The sequence below is a fragment of the Camelus ferus genome, chromosome 18, assembly GCF_009834535.1.
Source record: "Camelus ferus isolate YT-003-E chromosome 18, BCGSAC_Cfer_1.0, whole genome shotgun sequence".
Classification (NCBI taxonomy): domain Eukaryota; kingdom Metazoa; phylum Chordata; class Mammalia; order Artiodactyla; family Camelidae; genus Camelus; species Camelus ferus.
In genome coordinates, this window is record NC_045713.1 from 33,773,434 (window position 1) to 33,795,111 (window position 21,678).

General features: G+C 43.1%; 1 protein-coding gene across 5 annotated transcripts in view; it reads right to left on the bottom strand.

The window, feature by feature from the left end:
• TMC5 (transmembrane channel like 5) overlaps positions 1-21,678 on the bottom strand; it is a 61,131-nt gene that overhangs the window by 26,319 nt on the left and 13,134 nt on the right. For 4 of the 5 annotated variants that reach the window (XM_032460952.1, XM_014552879.2, XM_032460950.1 and 1 more), the window contains 5 exons: positions 11,361-12,086; positions 9,180-9,352; positions 5,950-6,039; positions 2,633-2,732; positions 17-104 (listed from right to left, as the gene is read on the bottom strand). In XM_032460952.1, the coding sequence (XP_032316843.1) occupies positions 17-104; positions 2,633-2,732; positions 5,950-6,039; positions 9,180-9,352; positions 11,361-12,025 (1,116 nt within the window). In that variant the 5' untranslated portion in view covers positions 12,026-12,086. Of the gene's footprint in view, positions 1-16; positions 105-2,632; positions 2,733-5,949; positions 6,040-9,179; positions 9,353-10,109; positions 10,624-11,360; positions 12,087-21,678 lie in introns of those variants that run through there. The other variant, XM_032460953.1, reaches the window with a different exon arrangement.

The following is a 21,678-nucleotide window of genomic DNA, read 5'->3' on the forward strand; positions in this document are numbered from 1 at the left end:
GTCAAGACCGACTTACCAGGGCAATGGAGCTCAGACCCTGAACACAGCAGTGAAAGTCTAGGACACCACGAGGCTGCTTGCTTTTCTCCCTGTCAACCATTTTCCTGTGGGAAATGGTAGAAGAAAAGTGAGAGACACCAATGCTGTAATCATTCATTCCCCAAATATTTCTTGAGCGCCTGCAACATGCCAGGCACCGTCTCAGTTGGTGAGATAGAGATGGATTTCCTGGGCTTGTGGAGGAGACATCCCAATTGGAAGAGAAAGAAAATAAACAATAAATATACTAAAGTGGGTGAGTGGTATTGGATGATCGAAGGTGATGTATACTACAGGAAAGAAAAAGGGAAAAACAGAGCAGAGTAAGGAGATGAGAAATGCTAGGCTGAGGACCATGTTACAATTTGGGATGGCGCCATATTTGAGCAAAGTCTTGAAGGAGAGGAGGGGTTATAACCGAGGAAGACGCTATGGAAACTGCCCAAGATAGACTCCCCCCACATCATGTCCTCTGCCTGCCTCTTATCTATAGAAAACCTTTAGCCTACAAGGTCTTCCCTGAGTTCCAAAGAATACATTTAATCTGAGAAGTGAAAAAATACAGAAAGAAAGGAAAACAGCCAAATAAGACACAATAATAATAGTTTAGCCAACAAATAAAGTCAAGGACTTTTAGTTCCTCCTCAAAGGCTCTAGATAATATTCTGAGCCATGTCCTTTGAGCTGTTTTGCAGATATGGAAACCCCCACCAGGTGGAAGAAGTTAACTGTATGCTGCCCATAGGCACGTGGTCCCCAGGCTGGTGGGAACCAGAAGGTCGATGATGTTGGCTCCTGATTACCTCACCTCCCACCAATCAGAAGAATGTCCATGAGCTGATCAGAAGGTCGATGATGTTGGCTCCTGATTACCTCACCTCCCACCAATCAGAAGAATGTCCATGAGCTGATCACAGCCCTCCTCCCTCACCCTGTCTTTAAAAACTTTTCCCTGAAAGCCATTGGGGAATTCAGGTCTTTTAAACACCAGCTGCCTGGACTCCTTGGTTGATGCCCTACAGTAAACACTACACTGCCCTTCACCACAACCCTGTCAATGGAGTGGCTTTACTGCACTCAGGCAGGCGGACCCAAGTTTGGTTGGTCACTGGGTTAGTCTATGGATAAGGGAATGTCTGGAACAGCCAATACGAAGCCCCAAGGAGGCCAGGATGACTGGAATGGAATGAGCAGGGGGCAGGGTGAAGAGTGTAACAGTCATGGGTGGGTAGGGGGTCCTACAAGTGAGCAGCTCTCAACCTGGGAGATTTTGCCCCCCCCCCCGGGACATCTGGCAATGTCTGGAGACTCCACTGGTTGTAAAACTGGGGGCAGAGCGGGTATCTCTGGCATCTAGTGAGAGAGACCACAGATGCTACTACACATCTTACAATGCACAGAGCAGCCCCCACAGCACAGAATCACCCAGCCCCAAATGTCAGGCTGCAAATCCTGCTGTGACGTCTTTTGGGCCATCATAAGGCCCTTACTCTGTGACAGAGGGAGCCGTGCAGAGTTTGAAAGAGTGTTTTCAGAAAGATCTAGCCGTGGTCGGTCTCTCTACCTTTCCATGAACTCATCACATCTCCTTTGCTCTGGCCCTTCCCTGGCTCTATCTGGTCCCCCACAAAGGCCCACCCCCACATCACCATCTTCCAAGGCTCAGCTCAGCTGTCCTCCTGTTTTGCTCAAGCGGATTGTTATCTTTTCTTCTAGTCCTCCCACTGCCATCTCCTTCTACCTTGATGTGGCCGGATTTTCTTTCTGTCATTTATAAATTACTTGTTGATCAATCTGTCTCCCCGTCCAGACTTTCAAAGTTAGCTTTGCAACCTCAGAACAATTGCATTGTTGGATTATTTGTTAGCAATTGCATCCACTCTACTCGTTTATGCCAACTGCTACAAATTACAAAAAGAAAAAGAAAGGGTTGAGGAAACATAAATGTAAGAAGGTATGAAGGCTTAAACACTTCCCATTCTTGTTTTTTGACTTCTGGGGTTAGAAAGCTGCTGGGGTTCTGTCGTGTTGGAATTTCGCTTTCTTTTTTTTTTTTTTTAAGAGTATTTTGAGACATACAGAGAAGATACCAAAACAGTACAGAAAAGTCCCATCTACTACTCAGCATTTCATTTCCCCACTAACATCTTACATTTCCATGGCAGATTTGTCAGAATTAAGAAACCAACATTGGTGTATTACTTTTTCCTGAACTCCAGACTGTTCTGATTTTATTAGTTTTTCCACCAATGCCCATTTTCTCTTCCAAGACCCATCCATGATACCACACTGCATTGGTTGTCCTGTCTCTTTAGAACCCTCTAGTCTGTGACCGTTTTTCAGCCTTTCCTTCTTTTTGATGACCTTGATAGTTTTGAGGAATACTGCTCAGGTACTTTGTAGAATGTCCCTCAATCAGAGTTTGCCTGATTTTCTTCTCTGGGTAGACTGGGGCTGCAGGTTTTAGGTGAGAGTGCCACAGAGGGGGAGGGTGTCCTTCTGATCACGTGACTTAATTCTAGGGATGCTAACCTTGATCGATCTTGAGGTTTGTGTGAAATCGTGGGCAAGAAGAAAAGCTTTTGGTCCATACCTAAGGTTCCTTTTTTCTTCCATGGTCCTTGGCTGATTCCTGATGGCTTTAATTCTGTCTCTAGATGTCATGGGTATCAGCGATGCAATTAACTTTTGTCCTGCAGACAAAAAATAAATGGAATTTATTTTCCCTTTAGCAGAATAATGGCATTTTAAAATATGGTGCTGAAGATAGAACATGTTTTTATAAGAGAACAAGAAGAATATATGGGCTCGGTGATCCCAAAGCTCACAAGCAAAAACAAGAAGACAGCATGAGGATGTGTTAAATTTCGAAACCAAAGCAAATGGTAGTTTGCATGCAATTCCAATTTAGTGGTTTCCTTTATCTGGTGACAAGAAACATTTAGCAAAGCCAGTGAGACCGACAGCATTTGGTCAGTCTGGCTCTCCTGCGTCTGCCATTTCCACATGGCTTTCTCTCACCCCCTGCACTCCAGACCCAAGCATCTTCTTTATGTTTCTTGACTGTTGTGTTATGTTCTTCCCATCCAGAAACGACTCCCACCCACATTCTCCCAATAACTCAAATTCACATTTTGGGTCAGCATGGCAGATACTGTTGGTCTCCTACCCCAAAGTCATCTGTCCTTTTTAATAGAATCCAATTTTGTTTAGGAGTCTACCCCCCTCCCATGGCTTCCACAGGGTGGGACCCATCTCCAGGCACAGGGGATGGTCCCAGTGAGTCCAGGCCTCTCCTGATGGTCCCGGCCCCCTTGCAGGTGAACGATTTTGGCCCAGGCATGTGATACGTTGACCAATGTTCTGTGAGGGGTGGTGAGCTGAAGAGTTTCTTAGAAAAGGTTTCTTCCTTCTCAAAAAAAAAAAGCAAAACTCAAAAAACAAGGAAATGACAGATCCTTCCTCCTGTGTGTCACATGTGCCACATTCTGTACCAGTGAGGGAAGCAGCTGGGGGGGCCAGCTTGGACAGTGACAGGGGAGCGGGCTGGCCCCCCAGTCCTGTCCTTGAGTGAGACAGAATTCCTCGTTTTAATGAGGTAGTTGAGGTGGAGGGAGAATCCGCAGAAGAGGGCCACCAAATCACTCAGCTGGAGATGAGGACTTTGTGTTTTTCCTGAGAAGGAAGTGAGGACAGACAGAGGAAAAAAGGAGAAGGAGGGAAGAGGGGAAAAAAGTAGAAATTCGGGGAGACAGCAGCTTGAGAGGAGACACCCCCATCTTCAATAAAAGAGCTAAAGCCACAAAATACTTTGATGTGAATGGATTTTTTCCCCCTCTTAGAAATCACTGAGAGCAGCTGGCCTTTATGCCTGGAGTATTATGGAATGAAACAGAAACAGCATCCAAGAAACCAGTGTTTGGCATCAGGAGCAGAGAGGCAGGGAGGGCTCAGCTAAGACGTGATTTCACGGCAGACTTGACAATAAGAGGCACCCAGTGCTGTCCAGTCCGGGGTGGGGAGGAAGTGGACCAAAGCAGGACAGGACGGCAGTTACGGCGTCAGGCTTGCATTTAATCCCAGATCTGCCACATCATTTAATTTCCCTGAGCCTCAGTTTCCTCATCATGCACATGGAAATGATAGGCATGCCTGTCTCACAGGGGTGGAGTGTGGGGAGTAACTAAAAGTAAATTGGATGGATAACAGAAAGTCAGGACATCAGGCACATGAAACTAGCTTGATCAAGATAAACTCCTTCTTCGGGATTATGTGCGCTCAGAGTGACCCCTTCCTGGGTCTCTAGCATCCTCAGGTCATCTACCAAACCTTCAACCTACTTGAAGTCTTAAAAACCCAGAGCCCTGTGGACAGCTTGGAAGACGCCGCTGCTCCTGTCCTAACTTTTCTGGCCCAGTGTCTTACTACCTTGGATGTTCTCATGTGAAGTCCAAGGGGTGTCTAAGCTCAAGCTTCCCAAGCTGTGAAGGGTCTGAGAAAACGAGTCATTCATAGATGTTGAAAACCGGAACAACTGCTTTCTTTTTCTGTCATGCCGATTGCTGAAAACCTGAGAGTCTGTCACTTCGGTGTCAGAAACGGAGGAGATGAGGCTGAAGCCTGAGGTCACCAGCATCTTGCCTGGAAAAATCTGATTTGAAGATGGACGGCTTTGGACCCCAGATGGGACATTCTCAACCTTGATGACGATTTCATTCACTTGGTCATCAGATAGCATCTCTCGCCTCTTCCAAGCCTCAGTCTCCACTGGGGTGGGCTTCCCAAGACCTCATACGGCAGTCACACTGGCATTGTCGGGAACCACCAGGAAAAGTGATTGCAGTCACAAAGAACCGCCCCATGCACAGATTTTAATGCCAGGATGAGACTGACAAAGCCAGCGCCACACAAATCACAGCACAACTCCCCACACCCACACTAGAGGGGTCTCCTCGCAAAGAGGCATGCTTTCCTGCAGAGACATCTGTCCCAGTAGCTAGGCAACAGAATTCTTTGTTAAAGGCAGTGGGATTCTAGAAACAGAAGGCAGAGATTCTTCTAAATGACTCATAATCAAAGGGCGAGATTTGCTTTTCAATTTGGTGCCTCTGGCCTAAAACTTCTGTGTTTATAATTGTATATACCTGTGTAAATCCAGATGGGTTTATAGAGAAACAGTTATCTCCTGACTGCCTTGGGCGGCCACCCCGCTATCTGTCTGCCTCTATGTAGCCATGGGGTGGCCATGTCTTTTTTCCTATCTAAAAATGATTGGTCCACTTGCAGGCATGTGCCCCAAATGGGGCTGGACAGTGTCTTTCCTCAGCACTGACTGACAGGCCCAGGGAGAAAGAAAAACTTTGCACTGAGATTGCTGAGCTATGCGTATGCCTGGTCCTGCTACTGGCCGTGCTCCCAGGCCTGCAGAGAAGGCCTGACTGTGGTTGAGATGAATGAGGTAAAGCTTTAAGAGATGCTGGATCAAGCACAGATGAGAAATAGATGGAGGAAAAGAGTCCAGGTGGCATGGAGCCATGGCTTCAGACTCAGAGGCCCTGGTTCCCATAATTCATTCAACAAATATCTTTCAGTACCTACTATGCACCAGGCACCATACTAGGTGCCAGACGGTAATTCTAGCTTCAATTCTGTTTCCCCATATCCTTCGCACCACACAAGTCTTGGGCTGGTGTGATTTGGGTTTCTGTCACTTGCAACCAGAAGAATCCTCATGGAGACACCTTGCTATCCAGAAGGGAAAAAACTCTGCATGTCTACAAGAAAACCTCACTGTGATACATTCAGAAAGGAGAGAATCACACCGGAGGCCAACAGGAATGGCAATGTTTGCATTGCCTTGAACATGTTCTTTAGGATTGATTTGGGGGTCACTCTCCATTTAAGCCTTACCTTGGGGTGACTTGAGCCAATCACATCCAGACAAGAGTGGGTCTCCGTAAGCTTGACCGGGGCTGTCATCACCCACATAAGCAGGGTTCACTGGAATGAAGACGTGGGAGACATCGCCAGTTAATCCCACCACACTAGACATGACTGAGCACGTAAGGTCAGTAAGAGTTGTTAACGGGTCACAACTCAGTGTTTGAAAAATACTTGTCTGTGGGGTGGAGGGATGAATAAGCAGAATTCAGAGGGGTTTGAGGCAGCGGAAATACACTCAGTGACACCATAATGATGGATACATGTCGTTACATATTTGTCAAACTCGTAGAATGTTACAACACCAAGAGTGAAACCTAATGTAAACTGTGGACTTTGGGTGATAATGATGTGTCCATGTAGGTACAATTGTAACACATGTGCCACTCTGGTGGGGGACCCTGATATTGGGGGAGGCCATGCATGTGTGGGGCAAAGGGTATGTGGGAAATCTCTATTTCCTTCCCTTCGATTTTACTGTGAACCTAAAATTTCTTTTAAAAAATAGTCTTAATTTGAAAAAATAAGCCAAAGAAAGCTTGTCTAGATGATTACAAAGCTTCCTTTAATTTCTAGAATTTTATGATGATGCATGAATACATTTGAAATTTGTCATGATTTTCTTATGGACAGAGTCCACTCAGCATCTACATGAGTGTCAAAATTCAATATATTTTTATTCACCCCCTGGTAAACACTGAAGGCTAAACTCCTTAAAAGAGAAAATGAAGCATATCTTGACGGAGACATGCACAAAATTATATTGCAGGAGGTTCTGGAACTTCTTGCCAGAGATCAGTTCCCAGCTTTATTACTTACTAGCTGCGTGCTCTCTGGCATGTTACTTAACCTCTCTGAGCTTTAATATTTTAGTCTGTAAAACAGGGATAATAATAGGACCTTCACATGGGATTGTTGGAGAAATTGAATCATTTAACACATGTAAAGTCTTTAGAATAATCCTGGAAAATAGTAAGCTCTTAATATATATTAACTTTTATTGTAAATCCATTGTTTTTCAGAAAATATTCTACTTCCCCAACCTTGGACACCTCCACCGAGGTTGGGTATGGTCACGTGACTTGCCTTTACCAGTGGAACACAGCAGAATTGACAGTGTGCTAGTTCCAAGTCAAGGACTCACAGACATTGTGCATTTCTGGTTGCCACTTAGAGCACTTCTAGCTTATTCCAGAAGAAGAAAATGGCCCAGGTTAGTTCACTGGGCTAGAAGGCACTAAACCTAAACAGAATCTGTGACCTGGAGTCAAGCACAGCCAAACACAGCCTGGTTCAGTCAAACTCCAAGCAAACCCACAGATGTGTGGGTGAGAAATAAATACTGTTTGCTGTACAACACTGGGTTTTTGGAGTTGTTTGTTATGCAGCATTCCTGTGGCAACAGCTAACTGATGCATCCCTTACAAGTTGTGCTGAATTAATAAATTCAGTTAACATTGCTTAAGGATCTACTATGCACCAGGAAGTGACACTAGGAAAATCACCTGGAGCCTTGAAGGATACATGGATAAGATGGGTTCTTCTTAAGGAGTGCACAGTCTCTCAGGTTGGTAGCACACTGGACAAGTGAATGCCAAGGGCTACAACCCTGATCCTAACAGGAGCTCAGAGAAGGAAGCCACACTTGATGTGCCTACTTTTTTAGAACAGTTTTTTTAATTTCCAGCATTGGAGCTTGGCGGTTAGGAATCTGCATTTGCCTCGGTCCTAACCAGCAGTAATGCAGGATCAGAGAGACTAGATTCTGATCCTGGTTCTTTTGATTTAGTAGCCGAGTGACCTTGAGCACCTTTCTCTCTGAGCCTCCGTTTTCCTCTCTGTAAACAGAGAGAGAAGTAGCGTCTCTCTGAAAGGTGGTTGCAGATTAAACAAGACTGTAAAAGGAACAGGGCATCGAAAACACTCAAAACCTGCTTGGTGTTATTTGCTCCGCTTGCATCAGGATGGGGCAGTGTTTCTCAATCTTTTTCATTACTGGCCTCCCAAGGAGTCTTTTTAGACATTTCTTCCTCATTGCCCTCCCCCACGACATTTTAATACCACAGATATACTGTATATGTGCTATATGTGTATCTGCCCTAAACAGAAAAAGAGGAAGGTATTTTTTCTGGCCTTTCAATAAATTTTTGCCCCTTGGGATTGATACATCCCACTGAGAATGGCTGGTATGACGGTTTAGAATAGCCCGAGTGAAGGTTTTCTATGCAAAGATGTAACAGTCGGCATTTTGCATTAGTGCATGGTAATGCAACCAATCCCCTCCTCTCTGCCTCCTTCAGTCTCATCCCCACCCACCCCCTCAGGGCTAATGCAGCTGAACAGTCCTCGTCTGCACCATCCAGCACTTGGATCCCTCATTCTGTTGATGGCTGAATACTCCCTCCCTTATCTGGCTCCCGCGGGCTCTGAATACCTATGACATTGACTTGTGTAATGAGTGGCTTCCTCTATCAGATAACAAGTCCCCTTTTTCTCCTGGAAGATGAGAACTGGTAGAGTTTCCTTTGCTTCCCAGAACTAGACCTTTATACACAGCAAATTCTGAGGACGATGTGATTTTTTTTCATATATCGAGAATCTGTTTGCTAATTTTCTTTAGTCTTGATGTGCGGGGACCACCTACTCAGTTAGGCTTTAAGTAACGTGAAGACAGAGCTGCTTCTAACTCCCTGCGCCCCTAGTAGGTTCCAAACATACAAGGGCTGACCGTCTGAACACCTTGTATCAAACTAAAGCCGGCTACGAGCGGCCACATAAACTGAATCTAGCCTACCCGTGGTTTTGCTTGCCCAGCTCAGGGATTTTATTTATTTATTTTTAAAGTTATTTTGGAGCATGAAAAACCCTGATGTCTGGCTTCTTTAGAAAAATCTAAGGATCTGGCCACACTAAGCCCATCTTCCCACATAACCACAATGGGCTGAACCCTGACCTCAGCCACCTCACATAGGCATGGAGTGGGGAACGCCCCCATCTTCCACAATCCCTACCCGACTCGCTTGGATAATTGATGACACTGTTTATCTTTTCTAGATCCTGAGTGTTCAGTTCTTGTAAGATGATATTGAAGGAGCAGGGGATAAATCAATTCTTCTCTTGCTGATCTTTAATGATTGGTCCCAGGCCCACTGAATTTTACTCTCTTCCCAGGATGTGATCTTCATCTTTACAATGCTTACCATAGCCATTGCCAGGAGCACCTGGTACAGGGTGGCCATATGGGTTTGCCATCTCCATGGAGTTCATTTCAATGCTTTCAGGGTAATCTCCATCCTCTCTCCCAAGGATGCCCAAGGGGTCATCATCCCCACGGTGAAATGACGGCTGGATTGAAGATGTTCTGCTGAGCACTCTGAAATCCCAAAATGATGGATAAATATTCATCCAGTAGCATGATAAGGATAGTCATCCATCCATCCATCCACTCCCCAATCCATTCATTCCACAAATGGTGAATGAATGCCAACCATGTGTTAGGCATGGGCAAGGGGGTGACAACACGAAGATAAAGACATAGGGTGTCTACCCTCAGGGAACTCTGAAGACAGTCTGGTAGAGCTTCTTAAACACAGCCATAAGCAACTATAATACAAGTAGCAATGGATGAATATCTGAAGACAGGCTCAAGGAGTTCAGAGGAAAGAACAAGAATTCAGGCTGGGGGGTCTGGAGGTAAATCTACCTGGAAAAGAGGTATCTGAGCTGGGATTTGAAGGATAAATTCATACACAAAGAGTTAAGACGATGGCACCTCAAGGATGAAGAACAGCACAAATGAAAAAGTGTGAGACCAGAAAGTGCTGAATACAGAAAGCGAATGCTAGGAAAGTCAATTAACCTCGAGCAATAGTTCTTAATTTTACATACATACCAATTTCCAGTACCTGCCCCAGACAACTAAACAGACGCTCTGAAAGTTGGGCCCAGGCGTTTGTATGAGTTTTAAGGCTCCCCAGATAATCAGGCAATTCTCAGCATCAGCCAAGGTCAAGAACTGCTGGCTTAGGGTATAGAGTGAGGTAGGGAGGGGATAGCGGAGGTGGGAGGAGGTTGGTCAGGCTGGGCTTTGGCTGGCACCTTACATTAGCCCGGTACATCCTCATTCTTACATGTTCTCAAAAGTGATGTGGTGTGGTCTTTCTCTCAAAGGTTATGGAGAACCATGAAAGATGAGAGACAAGGAAGGGACAAGGTCAAAGGTATATTTTTAGTGATGAACAGGGAGTAAGGGATAAGACCCAGGAGGACCTTTTGACCTGGCCTTGTTAGTCCTCCTATTTAGGTCCTGAAGACATTTAACCCCGCTGCACACCCAAATCCCATACCCTTGTTCCCAGAGATCAATAAAAGCCATTAGTATTTGTTGAATTCATAAATATTACTAGTAGAAATAGTACATACAAAATAAGATTTGTATCCGTTAAAATGTCACATGGTAAAATGTGTTGTAGGTTAAAATAACCTGAAAAATAAATAATCACATCTGCCTGGCAACATGAACACTGAAAGACAACTAAGGACAAATTAGATTTTGCAGAACTGTCACCCAAGAGTAACACGGTCAATATTTAGAACTGTACCTAGTAAAATTTGTCAGTGATCAAAGCGGATGGGATATTAAAGTCTTCTTGGCAAAAATTTAGACTTACAGAATGTGAACCTGGAAAAATGAGACCTTAAAAAAAAAAAAACAAAAAAACAGCCTTAAAGGAATACTGACAATGGCAAAAAAAAAAAAAAAAAAAAAAAACCTAATGAAAACAACAAAGCAGAAAATTAATGAACTAAATCTGCTGCAGACACAAAAATTCTGAAAATTCCATTCTGACAAGAATAATATTAAAATAAAAATGAAAGTGGAAAAATCAGGAGTGGCTCAACCATCTTGCACAAAAAAAATTGAGGCATTAAATGCACTTCATGAAGTTAGACCTTCAAAAGATTTTCTTGATTAAAATGCATTTCTGTTGATGTAATTCTGGTTAAAATGTTTGGGTTCATAACTGTCAAGTCTTACCCTGAATCTCACTGGAGAAATCGCAGGGTCAAAACAGTGGGGATCTAAATGTCTTGCAGGGATTAGACGGGAAGAGGTAGGAGACTGGGAAGGGTGTTCTCCAAGCAAGAACTGATGACTCATTATGTCCAAGTAAGGGCTTGAAGCCTCAGGCTGAGACTCCATGGCCTGGGTGAGGTCTACAGGTTGGCAGGGAAGTTCCACCACAAATTCAGGTCACCGAAACCATCATCCGTGTCCCTAACCCAACATCGCCAACCAAGTTCCACTGACTTAAAGGTCTAGCCTTCATCCCTCATTCCCGATGGAGGGAGATGCCGGCACTTACTCCCTGGTCACTTACGGATTCTCAGAAGAGCCATAATCACGATCATTCTCAGCACCTGGGTAATCAGGTGCCCCCCAAATGTCTGGAGAGTTCTGGTAGTCCTCAGCACCAGGATAGTCTGGTTCCTCAAAAAAGTTCAGAGACTTAAAATGATTCTCAGCACCTGGATAATCAGGTTCTCCCAAAGTGTCTATATATGGATTGATTCTGGATCCAGCATGTTCTGGATTCCTTCTGGAACCTGGATAATTGGAATGGGATCTGGGGCCAGGATGGTTAGAATTTCCCTGAGCTCCAGGGTAGTCTGGTTCTCCAAAGGGGCCAAGATAATCTGGATTTGTTCTAGAGCTTGCATAGTGTCCACCACCTCTGGAATCTGCAAAATCAGGATTTTGTTGAGATGCAGGGTAACCTGGCTCTCTGGATGAGCCTGGGTGGAATGGATTGCTCTGAGATCCAATATAATCTGGTTCTGCCAAAGACTGGGGATAGTCTGAACTTCTCGATCCTACAGAGTATGGGTTGCTCCTGGTGCTGGGGTAGTTCGAGTTGTTCAGAGGACCTGGAGAATCTGGATAATCCCGAGTTTTCACATATCCCCGTGTATGGTTCTGAGCCCCGGAATAGTCAGGGTAATCTGGATCTTCTTCATATGCGTTATTCCTGTAGTAGGCACACATGTTTACCCTGGATGTCAAAATATTCCTGCATTTGCAGTTACTCAAGGATCTCTTTTTTTATCTGAAAAACAAAAAAGTAGGAAAGGTCAGATTTTTTTCCTTTCTCTCCTGCAAAGATTGATGGTTATCTTCCAGTATCTGTTCTTCTTTCTTTGGTAGCTGGGTACACAGCTGCCCAAAATAAAGACGGTGTTTCCTGGCTTCCTGCACATCTAGGTGCAGCCATGAGTGGCCAGTGGGATGTAAGCAGAAGCGGTATTTACAACTTCCAAGTTGTGCTGCTAAAAGAAAGGGGTATTCCTCCCTTTCTCAGTCTCCTTACTTCCTGTGGGCCAGAATGTGGAAATAATGGGGTGACACCTTGGGCCACGCATGTGCAGGCAGCACCCACCAGAGGGATCACAACACAACAGATGGCAGAAGCCCGGGTTGTTGATTTCACAGATCAGTGCCCACAATGCACACTTGGGCTTTTATGTAAAGAAAGAAAGAAACCATTATCTTGCGTAAACCACTGCTTTTGGGGTCTGATACATTTGGCCAAACATATATCCTGACCAATACCTTCCCCTGGTTATGGGGAAGGGCAACAATGAACCAAAAGACTGGAAGAAACAAGGACTTTTCCGAGCAGTCTAATTGGACTTGTGGTTCTTGGGTTCAAAGTGTAAATTACTATGAGTGCACGAAGGAAGAATGGTTAATGGTAACTAGGGAACTTGGGCAAGGAGACAAGTGCTACCACCCCTTCCAGGTTGAAAATATGAGTTCTATGAGTTATCATCTGTAGACACAGCATACTTTCCAATCAGAAGTGATCGGGTTTTAACTTCTAAGTGAGCAGACTATCTTATTTTTACTTACCTGTTACCCATTTTGCCTTCTTTTGCCCTGATTTTCCTCTGGGCATCTGTCCCTGCCCCACTCTTGGTCCAGGAGATTCAGGAAAGGCTAACTGCCTTCCTGACTCCAAGGATGGTCATGGGACCAGGATTGGCCAGTCACTGTCCGCCACGCCCCTAGCCACAAGATTCGGCTCAGGAATGGGCACATAACCCAAGTTAGCCTTCCAGGACCTTGACTGGACTAATTGGGGAAAGATGAGCTCTTAGTCCACTAGGTTCCTGCAGGGTTAGACCTTAAGCCTGGAACTTCTGGTGTAGCGTCAGCCAGAAAAGAGAAGAAAATAAGTAGGGGAGAAAATTTAAAGAAAGAATCAACAGGACTTGTGGACTGACTTGATATGGGAAGGGTGAGAGGTAAGGAAAAGAAAAAAACAAAAATAGTTCCACAGTTTAAAGCCAGTGTGATCAGATAAACAGAGATGCTTCTGAAAGAAGGAAATCAACCATGTTTAAAGTTCAGCCAATGTTTACAAGTTTATCTCTATGTAAACAAAAAGCATTAGACGTTTTGTTGAGTAATCAGAGCTAAAGAATTAATCTCCTACCGTCATTTATTTGCCAACTCAATTCCATACTTTTCAGCATAGCGGAAATCAATTTTTTATTATTTTGTCCCTGTCCAGCATCCACTTCTCTCTTTTGCGGTAACATTGTTGCGGAAAAATGTGTTACAGCTCAGTTGTGACAGCAACCTGATCCGGGCGAAAGACCAAGCAGCACTCGGAGAGCTGGAGAACTCAGGTTTATTACACCAGAACGCCCAGAAAAACTAACATTTCAAGCTCTGGACCCCGTCTGTAGGTTTACACAAGCATTTTATAGGCTGCCAGTTTTATACTTTGCAGCATCATATGCAAATAAAGTACAACAGAAGTTGACCAACCAGGAACAAGCTTTGTAAAAATAGGCCAATCAGGAGTGAGCTCCATGCAAATGAAGTACTAGAAATGGACCAATCAGAAGTTAGGGAAGTGGACCAATCAGAAGTGAGAGTAATAACTAATCAGAAGTGAGAGTAATAACCAATCAGGAGTGAAGGAAATAACCAATCAGAAGTGAGCTAAGGGAATCAATAAAATTCTAGGTGTAAGTTAGCCTCTTTAGAGGCAAAAAGTGAGATAGAGCTTCTGGGCCTGGGAACCCCACGGTGCTGGCAAGAGAGTAGTGGCCCTGCCTGGGGGTCCTGCCTGTCTTTTTATGGGGCTTCCCGCCTCACCATGTTCCCCCTCAGTCCATGTCAGCCAGGTGTACACATGCGACCCAGACAGAATTGTTTTCTTCCTGATCACAGTGGCTGGTTGGGTCAAGGTATATATACCCAGTTAGAGCCAGTTACACTCAGTTCTGGGAGTTTTGTCAGAAATGTTGGAAAGAGAAATTTTCTCTCTTAGCTGGACTTGGACTTAGAAAGTTCTAAGTCTGAAGCTGCCAGAGGTCACCAGGGAAGGAGGCCTGCCTGAGAGTGGTGCCAGCAGGGAAGGGAATAGAACCAAGAGATAAGCAGAAAGAGGGATCGAATGCTGATGACATCGTTTAAGCCCCTGAATCCAGCCATGCTTGAAGGCAGGCAGCCACTGGATACTTGGGTCATTACATTCCCTTTTGGACTTATTAGTTTGAGTTGGGTTTCTGTCATATGCAAATGAAAGAAAATTCCAACTAATATGCTGAGTTTTACAAACAGAAACATCTACACAAACTGAGTACCCTGTAGACTAAATGTGTGTTTTATGGCAACTTATTTTTCATAACATTTACTTATATTATAAGACTAGAAGTTTTGCAAAATTATTATAAATCAAAAAAAAATGTTAAAAGTTAAAAAAAAAGACTAGAAGTTAACAAATATTTATGGTCTAGGATAGACCATGTACACACACGTGTGTGTACGTGTGTATGTGAAAATTCATCAAGTACACTTAAGAATTGTGCACATCTCTATAAATGTACTACTTCTCATTTTGAAAAAGAAAATGAAAAAGACCTGAACTGGAAGCCACAACAAAGAACCTTCTATTTCCCCAAGGGGCCATTATACCAGTTGAAAAAGAATGAATGTTTCTGGCTCACAAACATTGCCAACTTTCTTATACGTAGATCACAGAAAATCTGAATTGATGAAAGCAGAAACTAGGTGAGAACAGAACACATCTGAACTGAATCATCTGTCTGTGTGATGCTGTAAAACGAAACAGTTAGGAACCCAGCCCTCGGCTTCGGGTATAACTGGGTTTGGTTTCCAGCTGCTGGCTGTGCGGACTTGGGCAAGCGACTCAACCTCTCTGAGTCTGTTTCCTCACATATCCAATACTGACTAATAATAAGGGTTATTGTAAGGAAAGAACAAGATGAGGCACAAAAAGAGCTGGTACCAAGGGAGCATCCGCTGAACAGAAGCTTTTGTTTAGCACTATTTCGATTCGTGTGTAACATAAATATAGCTTCCACAAGACATAAGGGTTGGGAGACAATAAAAGTCAGGCCAGACAGTTAAAAAAAAAAAAGTTTTATAATAAAGAAGAGGGAGAAGTCATTCTACCAAATTCCTAGTTGGCATAGTGACTGTAATTGAGAACTAAGTTTTGCTATGAGGTTCGTATTAGCCCAGACTGAAAGGGAATCACACCAGTTATCTAATACTCATTTCTCATAAAAAAAAAAAAAAAGAGGAAGTATACCAGGTTTTCAAGAGGGCCATGCTTCTTCCCCGGATGAATTTCTGAAAAGAATGTATCATGAGAACCTTCCAAAGGGCTCCGATGACCACATAAGAAAGCCTGGGCTCAGGCGCATCAGCAAAGAGCTCAGACGCTCTAGCACCTCCAGGATGAGCTGCAGGGGTAGAGTTGGGGGAGGCTCTGGGTTCCCTGCAGGTCATTTTTCAAGATGAGCAGCCCCCTTTCAGAAAGGCAGAGGTGAGAGGGAAGGGTGGAGCTTAGTGGGAGAGCACATGCTCAGCATGCAAGAGGTGCTGGGTTCAGCCCCCAGCACCCCCTCCAGGCAGAAATAAATGAATAAACCTAATTACCTCCCCCTCATAAAACAAACAATACAAGCAGAAAGGCAGTGGCATTTGGCTATTTCTGGCCAGTGGACTGTGAGCATATGTGTCACTTCCGAGCCAAAACACGACCTTCCAACTCCCTTTCCTCCTGCCATGGCAAACAGTGACAGTTCACATGGGGACCCATTCACAAGCCTGGGTTCCCACAGGACTAAATGGAGCATGGCCCACCTTGCAACAACCTACGATGGCTTTTCAAGAGCATGAAGTAAACTGTCAGAAGCTAAATCATTGAGATTTTGAGTTTGTTTCTTGATGTGGCAGAGCTTAGCCTAGCCTGACAATACAAGACCATTTAGAATCTATGACAAATTCATATGTGTCTGTGTGTTAGGTACATGACTCCTGGTTTGAATGGGTGATCATAACAACCTTGCATCTGTCATTCAGCTAGCCCAGGAATGTTCAGCGGAGAGACATACGTGAATTTGTTATATATTCATGAATGAATGAATCGTTGGCTGATCACATAAAACATCTATCTACTTACCTGTTTACCTACTTACCTATATGTGTGTGTTTACGTGTGTGTTATATGAATAGATATATTCTATAATATATTCATAAACATATTTATGAATATATATGTTCGTGAATGTATTCATAAAATACACACACAGATAGATAAAGTAGATGGATAGATAAGTAGATGATATATGGATAAACGTTATATGTGATCAGCCAACAGTTGGTTTCAAGCCTATCAGTACAGTGCCCTATTCTACTGATGTCATCTGACAAGAGCCCGGATGGTGCGTGTCCTTTACACAGACCAGGCACAATGGTGCTCTAATCACTGCCACCTGCACTGGGACAAGTTCCCAAACAAACAAAAAGCTAAGCTCACAGAAGACGATTGGGAGAGAACAGGAGGAGGAAATAACTACAAGGAAATAGTCTTGTCCTGACTGTCAAATGAAATGGGAGTGGTCTTCTGAGAACCTTGCTCATAGTTTCTTGTTCACTATTACTGGAACAAATGTCTTGTTTTGTCAAAGGAATAATTTTTGCTTTGTGCCTTGGAAAAAGCACAAAGAGGATATTAGACTTTTTTTTCCCTTGCCTCCAAATTTTATTGGTCCAGTATCTTCCCCATAAGGGACCAGTGAACCATCTATTCTGAGTTCTTTTGACATCCATTTAGGGTTTCCCATTTCACTGTTTCAATGGTTTTCAATCACATTCCCAAGAAATGATATGCCTTCTGAATCTGTTCATCGTGGACTCCCCGTTTGATTGCACAAGACTCCTGGTTTGAATACGTCATCATAAAAACCTGGCTTTTGTCCTTTAGCTAGTCTAGGGAAGTTCAAAGGGTAAATTACATCCTAGAGCCTTGATGAGGTCACATTCAGCCTCTTTATCTGGATCTCTGCTGCCTCGTAGCTTTCTCACACTTAAGCCAGCATAAGCCAAGGCAAGCCACCCACAAACTCTGTTGTTCAGCCATGAAAGTGACCTCACAAAACAGTGACATGGGGTCATTACAGATTGTCGGGCCAGGCTGCGTGTGTAATGAGAAAAAACTAGAAACAATCCAAAAATCCATCAACAAGGGATGGACCAAATCAATGACAGCACATCTGCACGATGGAATACCACAGAGCTGTAAAAAAGAACACTCTAGATCTACATGTACCAGCAGAAGACAGCCAGCTTTGTATGGCACATCCTTCTAATCTTTTCTCGTGTCCTGCCCCGGGACGAGGCTAGAGTCACGGCCATGCAGTCATGCACTGTGCAAAGGTTAATTCTGCTAATTGAAGCCAGCTATTACTGGAAAAACAAGGAAAGAGAAACCAAAGCCTTGTAAAAGTTAACCTGACCACCACCAAATGCAGGACATCACCCCATAAAAGGCAACCCGAGGCCATGAATTCTAATTTCAGCTGTATGTCTCACCTTCTAAAGGGCTGACCTTTGTCAACACATGACAACCTTTCAACCTAAATGAAATCAATGTTGCTCACGCTACCTACAATCCTGTGAGTGGTGGGAGACATACACATATTTAAGACCCATAGTCCAAATTATCAAAGTGAGACTATAGAAATTCTTAACTAGTTCCAGTGAGCCACCATCCAGTCGATTTAAAACAGACGTAGCAAAATTTTTAAACTTTTTTGGGGGATTATATTTTATTTTGCCAAATAAGGACACTGAAAGCCATGACACAAGGAAGGGAATAAATTGGGAATTTGGGATTTGCAGGTACTAACTATTATATATAAAATAGATAAACAGCAAGGCCCTGCTGTATAGCATAAGGAATTATATTCAATACCTTGCAATGCCTATAATAAAAAGAATATGAAAAGGAATATATATACATATATATATATATATGTATAAATGAATCACTGTGCTGTACACCAGAAAGTAATACAACATTGTACATTGACTATACTTCAATTAAAAAAAGAAAAAAAATGAAATTTTTAGCTTTTTAATGTAAATTGGCGATCACTGTACTAGTCAAAACAAAACAAAACAAAACACACACACACACACAAAAACCCAAAAAACAACAGCTACCACAACCTGCTATCACTGGTATTACATAAAACATTTTATGGACTTTTTTTTAAAAAAGGAGAAGGTCCCAGTCTCAAAAGAAACAGCAGTCCATTTAATTGAATAGATTAACCTTCTTAAAAAATTACTCCTCTATCCTTATGTTTCTCACTTTGTCCCAAGCAGATGCAAACTTTGCACAAAGCAGCCTGGTCTGCAAATGCTGGTGTCAGGACCATGGTGTCAGGTGTGCAGGGGTTTTCTCTCAGGCTGGCTTTTGCTAGAAGCTGGACCACCCACGATTTACAGAAGGTTATAATCTCTAACGAGGGTCTGAAGTCTGAATATTCCCAGCTTCTGACTGCGGGCCACGTGTCCTGAAAAATCAGGTGACAGAGGACTTGACTCCCACAAGAGATCATTTCATACTGTGCCCCTCAGTCAGGTGCCTACACGAGAGGGACACACTTCTTCAACGCCTTCTTGTTTTCTTCTCTTAATAACTTTAAAAAATGGACTACAGTATAGAGAATAAAAGAACAAATATTACCAAATATTAACCTTTTCAGATTAATTCCAGGTTTGCACTTATTTTCTCCAAGAAATAAAACATTACTGGCAAAGCAGAAGCTCTAAAGCTTCCCCCCAGTCCAGTTTCCCACCACCTCCCTCCTCTTCCCTGTCCAGAAACCAGGACGACCACGAATGTGGTGGGTGACTTTCCATTTCGTATTGTTTATACTTTGACCACTGTAAGGGGTTGAATTGCGTCCCCAGAAAAAGATATGCTGAAGTCCTTAACCTCTGGTATTTCAGAATGGGAAGTTACTAGGAAATAGAATCTTTACACAGGTAATCAAGTTAAAATGAGGTCATTAAATTAGCCCTGATCCTTATTAACAAGGGAACTTTGGACACAGACACGCACAGAGGGAGGAGTACGTGAGGAGACATTGTGATAGCGCTGTGTGAAGACTGGAGTTATCCTGCCACAAGCCAAGGAATGTCTGGAGCTACTGAAGTTGGAAGAGGTCAGTAAGGATCCTTCCCCTACCGGGGACCATTATCCTGCCGACAGCTTGATTCCAGGCTCCCAGCCTGCAGAACGTGAGATAATAAATTTCTGTTAAGCCACCCAGTTTGTAGTACCTTCTTAGGCATCGCCAAAGTCCTCTGGGAGCAAAATCAGCACTCCTCCCACCCTGGCCCTTGCACTTGAGAATGGCTGAGTTAAACCGAGATTAACATGGGATCTAAAAGGGCTTTTCCAACTCTCCAGGTCAATGACATCAAGAAAAATGTATAGGAAAAAAAGAAAAGGAAATGGAAGCAGACGGGAGACCTTTTCATGAAAGAGAAATAAGTGGCCATTTTGGACGAATGCGGAATCTAAGGAAGTGAAATGGATGTATTTCTGAGACAGGATAACCACTGCCTATTTGGAGTCAGACAGTGAGCAGAACGTGCCTGTCTCGCTGAATCCCCACTCGTTTCAGCGTGGGGGGAGCTCTTCACGCTCTGGTTTTACAGGTGAGCAGACTGAGGCTCAGAAGGAGTCAGTAACTTCTCTGATTCTCACCGACAGTCAGCAGGGGAAGGAATTTGAATATGTTTCTTAACTACGACACTTGACTGTCTCCCATGTGGACTGACTTCCTCACTTTTTTTACTTAATGACTGACATGTTTCAAACAATCCATGAAGATTGCTCAAGCAGAAAGGGCAAAAGGGGCAGAGATTTCTCCCCTTCTAAAAATAGAAAATCAAAAAAACACACAATTAGGATCTAGGTAAAAAAGTTTCTTTGCAGAAAGGAAAGTAATAAAAAAAAAAAGCTGAATAAAAGGAGGCAAGAATTGGCATGAAGACAGACACACAGACCAACAGAATAGAATAGAGAGTCTGGAAATAAACCCTTGCATGTAGAGTCCAGTGATTTTCAACAAGGGTGACAGAACCATTCTATGAGGAAAAGACAGCCTTTTCAATAAATAGTGTTGGGAAAATTGGATAGCCACGTGCAAAAGGATGAAGTTAAACTCTTACTTTATACCATATACAAAAGGTAATTCAAAATGGATCAAAGACCTAAAAGTAAGACCTAAAACTAAAAAACTCTCAGGAGCAAACAGGAGGAAAGATTCATGATCTTGGACTTGACAATGATTTCTTGATATGACACCAAAAGCTCAGGCAACAAAAGTAAAAATAGACAAACTGGGCTATATAAAAATTTAAAACTTCTGTGCATCAAAGAACACAATCAGAAGAAAGAAGAGGCAACCTGTGGAATGGGAGAAAATAATTGCAAATCAAATATCCGATTAGGGGTTAATACCCAGAATATATGAAGAACTCCTATAACTCAACAACATCAGCAACACGCACACACACACAAATACAAATAACCAGATTTTAAAACAGGCAAAGGACTTGCATAGACATTTCTCCAGGAGACATACAAATGGCCAACAAGTATATGAAAAGATGCTCAACATCACAAATCATTAAGAAATGCTAATCAAAGCCACAATGAGATATCATCTCAAATCCATTAGGATGGTCTTATCAAAAAAAAAAAAAAAAAGCAGAAAATAGCACATGTTGGTAAAGATGTGGAGAAATTGCAACCCTTGTGCATAGTTTGTGTACAAGGTATGGTGCAGCTGCTACGGAAAACAGTATGGAGGTTCCTCAAAAAAGTAAAATTAGAACCATGATTCAGCAGTCCCACTTCTGAGTGTATATCCAAAAGAACTGAAAGCAGGGTCTCAAAGAGATATAAGTACACCCGTATTATTCATAAAAGCCAAAACGTAGGAGCAATGCAAGGGTCCACCAATGGATGAATGAATAAGCAAAATGGAGTACAGCCACACAATGGAATATTATTCAGCCTTGGAAAGGAAAGAGGGGGAGGGTATAGCTCAAGTGGGTTCAATCCCCAGTATCTCCTCTAAAAATAAAAAGAAACAAATAAACATAATTACCTCCCTTCCCCTCAAAAAATAAATAAGTAAATAAAAAGGAAAGAAATTCTGACACAGGGTACAACATAGATGAACTTTAGGAACATTATGCCAAGTGAAATAAGCTAGTCACGAAAAGATAAATGTATGATCCTGAGTCATCAAACAAACAACAAGCACAACAGTGGTTGCCAAGGGCTG